Source organism: Anopheles coustani, chromosome 3 (genome assembly GCF_943734705.1).
Source record: "Anopheles coustani chromosome 3, idAnoCousDA_361_x.2, whole genome shotgun sequence".
Classification (NCBI taxonomy): Eukaryota; Metazoa; Arthropoda; class Insecta; order Diptera; family Culicidae; genus Anopheles; species Anopheles coustani.
Genome location: NC_071288.1, coordinates 35397433 through 35405863, shown reverse-complemented (window position 1 = coordinate 35405863; position 8431 = coordinate 35397433). Strand labels below are relative to the sequence as shown.

General features: G+C 38.5%; 1 protein-coding gene across 1 annotated transcript; it reads right to left on the bottom strand.

The window, feature by feature from the left end:
- Window positions 1-3998: 3998 nt before the first annotated feature.
- LOC131262945 (cytochrome P450 4C1) lies at window positions 3999-6450 on the bottom strand. The gene is made up of 5 exons (XM_058265088.1): window positions 6282-6450; window positions 5354-5551; window positions 5088-5273; window positions 4408-5025; window positions 3999-4339 (listed from the first exon to the last, which is right to left on the bottom strand). The coding sequence occupies exons 1-5, from the start codon at window positions 6448-6450 to the stop codon at window positions 3999-4001; spliced, it is 1512 nt and encodes a 503-aa protein (XP_058121071.1).
- Window positions 6451-8431: the final 1981 nt, after the last annotated feature.

Genomic DNA, 8431 nt, shown 5'->3' with positions numbered 1-8431 from the left:
GTCAAATTAAAATTCGTTCCACCAGTCGAGTGAAGGATGGTTGCTTGTGTTGTGATGAGGCTATTTTAGAAACTGCTGTATTTTTAATGAGGTATTTTATTTTAATTTATTTTTCTGGTAATGGGAAACGTATATATAAAGATAAATATACTTAGATATAAAAACTTGGGAAAATTAAAATAGACTATTTATATCAGGTGTCGGCAAAGTCCGGCCTGCGGGCCGCCACCTCAAATCCTTCCCACCAACTGATTTTATCGGACCCGTAAGAAAACTTGAGTGCTTTATACAAAAACACATTTCCATTTTTACCGGATTTGGTCATGATGTCAAGTTTTTTCCTCCCAAAATTAAAGATTAAAATTGTTGAACGAGGTGTTCCTGGTATAAGTTTTTTTTTAAAACCCATTTATAGTCCTACCTGTTCGGCAAAAACGGCTCAAAAATGGTTACTTTGTTCTTTTACATTTTGGTATAGCGTTTTTGCTATACACCGAGCTAGCGGAATTATGAAGAAAATCATCGAAAAACTAAAAACGTCAAAAGATAGTCAACAAATATACAAAAAAGTCACAGTTTACGGATTTGCAAAAACTGCAAACAAAACTTTTCAAAAATAGTGAAGTTACACCGTTTTACAAGCAGGGGTCAAAATGACCCTTAAAAAGCATTCTAGGTATAGTCAAATTGGTTCTCGGAAACTGGTTGAACTGAATCTGAAATTTTTGTTTTAGATACAGCTTTGGATTTTAAGAAAAACCTTTTTTTTTTGTAAAAATATTCAGCCGTTTTCGAGATATGAAACTAGCAACAACTAGCTTGTTCACGAATCCTCAGCCACCGCGGTTCGCAATTATATGCTTGTGGATATCTCTCTACCGGTTCAGGCAATCTCCGCAGAACGTTCATGAATCCCTGTACCGGTTGGGTCTAGCCATTGTATGTCTGCAGACTCTGTAAAGGGAAAAGTCTAGTAAGCCCTTAACGGGCAGACATGACCAAGACGATCGATGCGGCAAAAAAAGAAAAAGTGTCTGAAAGTTTAATAGTCTGCGGTGATATGTAGTTGATTTGATAGCGAGCTCAGCAAATTCTAAATCGCTTGCAGCTTGATGTGATTACAAAGTAACTCTTGAATAATATTCGAAGGTCGCGATCCTACACGCGTTACGTGATTCACCGGGAACCGGCTGACATGGCTTATGTGGAACGTCGGGTTGGAGGATTTTGACCAGCAAACATACCTATTGGATATTGTCGTTTAACTAATTTATACGCTCTGCTCAGTATTGTTGGGAATGATCGTGACCAGTGATCATACGTAATAACTAGGGCCTATTCCGAACGAAGTCGTGAAAGGCAAACGATCGTTAAACCATTAAAGGCAACGATCGATCAAACCAACATAAACGATCGTTTTGAGTGAAACCGGTTGCAAACCTATCACATCCGTCCAAATATTTAGACAATCGTCAAAATAATCGTCAATAAAATCGTAAATCTGTGAGTAAATTTTTCGAGCAGTTGAGTTAACGATCGTTATATGTATCACATAAGCTTAATCATCAGCAATGACGACCGTTTAGTTATCGATGACTAAAGAGCAGTCGATAACGCCAACCTGTCCATGAGAGAGCTTCCGATCTGATCATTGATCTACCTACGACGAACAAGTTGAATAGCGCGACGATAAACCTAAAGAACACACACTAGTGCTAACCGATATATTTTCCCACTGTTGGATGTTCCTCGGTCCGGCAAGAAGCGGGGAGATGAAATATTCGCTAATCTAGTTGCAAAATAGTCGCCAAAAAGCTATGTGTGAGCGAGTTGTGGAGAATTAAAACTGCTCGAGCTTATTGTGTTATCGATCATATATCATATTAACGATCGTTCATGAAATTCATGATTATTCATGTTCATTGGACGATCGTCTATTTGCTATACGATCGATTAGCTTTGACGACTTCGTTCGGAATAAGCCCTACTGTTGCATAATTGGTTGATCTCATCCGGTAGAGGATAGAATAACTCTTAAAATACAAATATAAAAAATGTGTGTGTTCATAAGTTGAAGTTATTTTATCTATTCTGACTCATTGACGTTACCTTGCGTAACGTTCTCACATGCATCATTCCGTGTTTGTTCATAACATCCAACACCTTGCGGCAGGTCATGCTTTACTAGGGTCGAGTATCCGAGCGTAGACGTGTCATTCCTAGAGTTGAATAATTCAGAAACTTTTCCGTTTCCTTGATCTTAGCGCGGTTTGCACGGCCGCGAAGCCTCTGGCTCAATCCCAAAGGTGTCCCGTTCTTCCGAAAGCTCTGTCTTTGTCTTTTCAAAACATTTAAACGTTTTTAACCTAAACTCTACCGGAAAATTAAACGGGTGTTCAAATACGCTCATTTCAATGACAAGAAAAATTCTATTTTATGAACACAATCATTCATGTTATATCGGCGAAGCCGCTTTATTAGGTCGTTAAAAAGTTACACTCTTGTATGTTGTGTTAGTTGGCGCTACAACCGCTGAGCGCTCTTGGCCTAACGAAGCTCCATCCAAAACCACTCCGAAACGGTTGCTCGCTAAGCTGGCCCAGTTTAATATCCCGATTTTTTTTTCTGGTGGCTTCTACGCTATCCTTCCACCTCAATTTAGGTCTACCACGCCTCCTCTGTCCTTGGCGACAGTCTAAAAGGGTTTTATGGGCTGGGTCGTCCGGTGCCATTCTCATGACATGAGCAGCCCACCGGAGCCAGGCGTATAAAGAATTTTTATCAAAAATGGTATACAGAACAAACGCATTGCTTACATTGAAATTGTTTAAGTTTTTCATTCGCATTATTTTATTCTTATGCTTGATATATTCAAAAATGTTGTTGTTTTGATGCAAATACATGCTTGTTTACAATTAATAATCTATAAAAATTGTATCTTCTGTTACTCTTCAACTCTGATTATATACCGGACCAAACTTTCTTTATTTTATTATGGTTCTTAGCATTAACTTTCATAGGATACAGTAAAATGCACTATTGACCAGTTACCATTTATTACTTGTCTATCATAAGAGCAAATTAATGAATTCTATCGAGTATGTGTTTAAGTATAAATTTTACAAACTTGACCGCCGAAGGTTCGGGGCCCCTTGCAAGCTCGGGGCCCCCCGCGGCCGCTCAGTCCGCGCACCGTTAAATCCGCCACTGCCTACAACCCGATTTCCGTTACTTTTGGGTCCCTCCTCGTATGTGTTATGACACCAACATAGAAAAGTATTCTGACAATAACTTCACTATCATCAGGGTATGTCAGATTCTTTACAGCACCCGTCGCTATATTACGAATGGCTAGTCTCTATAGTCTACCGTTCATCAATAGGTAACAGTAACTCCGCAGAAAGAAGCCAAGTACACCTAAGGATATAATTTGATTTAGTGATTTCTCACATTTCCCGTACCTTCGAGGCTCGGAGGCTCTCTCTAGCACAGAGTTTATGAGTATGCAAGCAAGTCCTTGAAGCACAACCATTCTGGTGGCAAACGTAGATTATTCGTATTAACAATGGGTGCAGCGTAAAAAATAACAACATCAACCAAGCACACGAAGAATAATTTGACAATATTAATAATGATTAATTTGTTGTTTGCATCATGATTTTATTTATTTTGTGAATCAATTCATTTTCCCACATAGATCAAAGGCACTTAATGGGTACGATGAAAACCATTTTCGTTTTTTCATCTATTTTTCATCTGTGGTATTAAAATTATTAGTATTAAAATATTATTTCTAAATTTGCGCTTACGAAATCAGACTATAGACTATTCTCTAACGAATAACCAAAAGTGAGAAAAAATAATCGAAAGTTATGTTCTTTTGATCACCGTATCAAAGAGTTTATCGATTGTATGAGTACCCTAAAGGAAACGATCTTAATGTTGTTAATCTTACGGTTAGTAGTTGAATTTCCCAAACCCCGTTTTTACTCCTACATTTAGCGACTTTCTATCGAAACTATGCATCCATTCGTGATCCTCAAAATGACGGCAAATTTCACCTTTAAATCTTCCATTTTCAACGATGTGCTAAAACGATAGTTCCGCACCAGATGGGCAATGAGAATTTTCATCGACAACCACGCGTACCGGATGCCGATGCAGTTTCGAGGACCTCCACTGAATGGCAGGTAGGCATACGGATGACGCTGGGCAACGTTTTCTGGCAGGAAATGATCCGGATTGAACTTTTCCGCTTCCGGACCCCAAATAGATGGATCTCGATGAAGTTGGTATATGCCCAGCGCCACACAGCAGCCCTTCGGTATGGTGTGTTTCTCTGCAATAAAAAAAACCAAGTAAATTGCTGCCATCTTGTACAAATAGTCAAAGTCAGGGTTTCCTTACCATCCAGCTTCACATCGGCCGTACAAGTTCTTCCTATTAAGGGACCAACTGGGAATAGGCGCATCGTTTCCTTGCAGACCATCTCAGTGTAGACAAGTCCGTTGGTCTCTTCAGTCGTAACGGGTTTTGATTTGTCCGGACAGATGCTCATCACCTCCTGATACACCGCTTCCTGCACTTCTGGGTGAATAGCGAGCATAAGCAGCAGGTTCGACATTGTTGTCGCTGTAGTGTCGTGTCCACCAACAATCATAGTGTCAATGTGATCCCTTATGTTGTCCTCGTTCCAGCGTGGATTATGCTCTGCGATATCGAATAGACTTTCCGCGAAATTTAAGTTCGGTTTCCTTTCGCACGAATCCTCCTTATTTGGTTGGGGTTTTGATTCTTGCGAGTTCTTTTTGAGCTGCTGCATGAGATCATGCGACATGTCTCGAATGACGTTTAAGCAGGTAGTTTCTGTTTCAAAATCCTTCGTAAGGCGGTACAAGCGCTCTGGGTATCGTTCTACGTTAAGCATACGCTTAAAGACGAGGGAGAAAAATGTGTCTAAACTGTGCAGGTACTCGTCAGCTTCATCATGTCCTTGCGTGTTGAGGTCTTTCCCGAATGCGGTACCTACAATTGAGTCAACAAACGTTAGTAATGCTTTAGCCAGTAAATATCGCAGTTACACGTACCAAATATTGAGTCAATGGTGCACTTAGCGATCGGTAGATGAAGGTCGACTTCGCCCTTTCCAACAAGCTTACGTAGATTGTCGACCATGATGAAATCCTTGTCGTTGAACGTATCAACAAAGCTGGCCAGCATCATCGGACTGAACGAGCGATTCAACAGTTTCCGTTCGTTTTTCCACATGTGATCTGATTGGTATTGGATGAAGATATTGCATGTTATTCATTAAATTCGTTCGTTAATTGTGAATCTAAACGAAAATTCTAACCTGGAGCCGCAAACAGTCCGTTAACAATGCGGAAAAAGTTGTATTGCTCCATTTTGTTCAGTAAATGGGGCGAGTTTAGGACGGTTTGAAAGTACTCCGGATTGTCTTTGATGCCGATGATCAGCTTTGGGCCCATCCATAATCCGATCGGGGATTTGTATCTAGGAGCGAATCGATCCAATACTTGCAAAATATCCTCTGCAACACAAAGTTATGCGATGTGAAAATACAATTTTATGAGGAAAGTAAACATCATTTAGTGATTAAAACATATTGAACTTTTGAGGCGTTGCAAAATCGGATTAGGTTCCCGGTATTCTCTAACCTCATAAATACTGTTTTACTAATTTGGTATGAGATTGGATATTTTGGGCCGAACAGGCTAGACCAGCAAAAATACAGAACTTCATTTTTGTCATTGAGTAAGAGTTTAATCTTGAGTTTATTCAGACAAAGCAATTTAATTTGATGTAATTTTAGATCGTTTTTTTCTCGATTTTTATTTAGGCGTCAAGGATGTAACTCGCACCGATTTTTCCACACTCTTCTTTAAGTTTTCTGAAATTGAAAGCATTACACTTAGTTTGGAAGCAACCCTGATCCCTGAAACAAAACACAACAATAAATTGTTGGCACACTTTTAAAAGTTTACACCTTCAACGGTGTCGTATTTTATTTCTATTCAGATTTATATGTTTATTAAGCTATTTCTTGAGAATATATCTCAGGATTATTCTGCACATGTTCAATATGGTAAATAACTTTCAATCTTATGAAAACCTTATTTGGCCCGATAAATAGGATTTAAATAGTAGCACTTGGCACTAGAAACTAATGAAAATAAGTCCTTCAAAAAAGAAAACAAAATTTGAGACGAACCACATTTCACATAATTTATAACAAAATAAAGCATCGAGTACACACGCACCTCCACATCTTTTTCCAAGGATCAAATAAACATGTCCTAGGAGTGGCAAGCATGGCGGTCCGTCCATGCTAGCTGCCGCAGCATACAGCTTTCGTCTTTTCCACCGAACGCACACGACCATGGCCAGTGCCAATATCCCACAAATGTACAACAACATGAGCTGCAGCATGATTATGCTGTTAAATGCACGCACACTGGTTACAAACACACGCACACGAGTTATTTATCTTCACGAATGTTCCACTAAATCTACTCGCCAGATTTGTCTCACAGTTTAAACCACTCACGCGTGCCAAGACTCAAAGAGAACTGAACTTCTCGGTCAGCGACGAACCTCAATTTATAGCGCCCTCAAGAAAGATTTCGCGGCTCACTAGCGAAACGTGTTCGGTGGGCCGCTAATGCCGCATCAGCTGATCAGTCGCACCCCGGTGAGTACATAAGAGGGTGCACGGGGCGTGCAATTGCAAATTGTGCACTTTTACTGCCCACCGTTGTTATCTAGCGACAGTTAGTTTTTCCTTCCCAGGAGATCGTCTTTCGTGCAAACAGACAAAATATCTATGGCATTTTAATAAGCACGGCTGGCTGATAGAATCGGCAAAACCCTACCCACGGGATAATTATCTCGTAGAATCTTGCTTTTTAAGGGAGGAAGCACTCACTTTAATAATGGGAGAAATTATTGAACGGTCGATGAAGTGCGAACACTGCATCAAGAAAATGTTTCAAATCATAAAACTATAATACAATCAAAGGTTAATTAGCTGTTTAATTAGCATAATATAATTGTTTTTTTTATTTGATTTTTTTTATTTGAATTGAATTTTTTTTAATCAAAATTCCATGATTATTCGCTTTTTGATCAACTATTCACAATCAAAATGAATCGAAAATGTTTACTAAAATTCATGCCGTTATTAGTTTTTGCGTAAGCATATATTATGAATGAATTCATGACCGTGGCACTATGGGAATCGAATATAGCTCTCTCGTAGTAATAATTCATTCAAGATTTTATCTTACTGTTATAACAGTTCTTACTGCAACCATTCACGAGCAAAGCGCATCATTGAATGTTGCTTAACGTATGGTAATACAAAGATTCGTAGTCACACACCGCACCGAGGGCATTACAAATATTGCATGAGGATCACTTTACAACGAGTTTCTCCGATCGGTCATGAACTTTGAACGGATATTATTAGAGACGGAGTCACTGTTTAGATGTCGCATGCAGGTTTTATAGCAAAATATTATGGTGTCTATTGTAATACGGAAAAACATTACCATATAAACACAAAGCGAATCGTGTTCATAGCTACGAACCCATTTTTCCTCATCATAAATTAAGATATGTGTGTGGTTTTACACCAAGGGGATGATTCTTTTCATACTGGTAACAAAAACCGAATGATTTATCGCAAACTTGCCACAAACAGCTTTCGAAAGCAGGTTGTTACGAAATGTTCCAACTCATTATACAGTGAGATAATCAATTACAGTGTTTTCTGTTTTTTCCATTTTTACAAAAAAAAAATACATCTTTTAGATTTGAAGTTAAAATTGTGTATAACAAGTTCTCTTCAATGATATTGATATTATCAACCCACGTGTGTACAATAATTGTGATGCAGTCATCTTTCTTTGTCCTTGCCAGTAGGCAATTTTTACATTTGAGGTAAGCTTGTTTCAAAAAGCCATCTGAATGATTTATGCTCAGAGACAATCAATTTTCTTCAAATTATGGCTGAGCAACACTTGTTTTGATTCTCGTGTAATGTGACACGCGGTAAAGAATTACAATGCACTTTCCTACATGACATTTTTCTTGCGCGTGGCTTAGTTTGCTCGTGGATGAAGTAAAACCGTCGACTCATATTGAAAAGTAGAATATCAATGCATTCATGTATTTATTCGTCAAACTGTTCTGAAGAAAGCAAATCAAAAAAGCATGTTGATTGATTATTTGAAACATTTTATTCCTTTCCAGTACTGTCACAGAACTTCGAGCACATTGTTAATACGGTTAAGATTGTTATTGCATCATGGAAAATACTTGCCGTTTATCTATACTTTACTTTTAGTTACATACCTAATTTTAAAACTTTGCCATCGATAATTAAAACATTGAGAAAGGTGTTATAAGT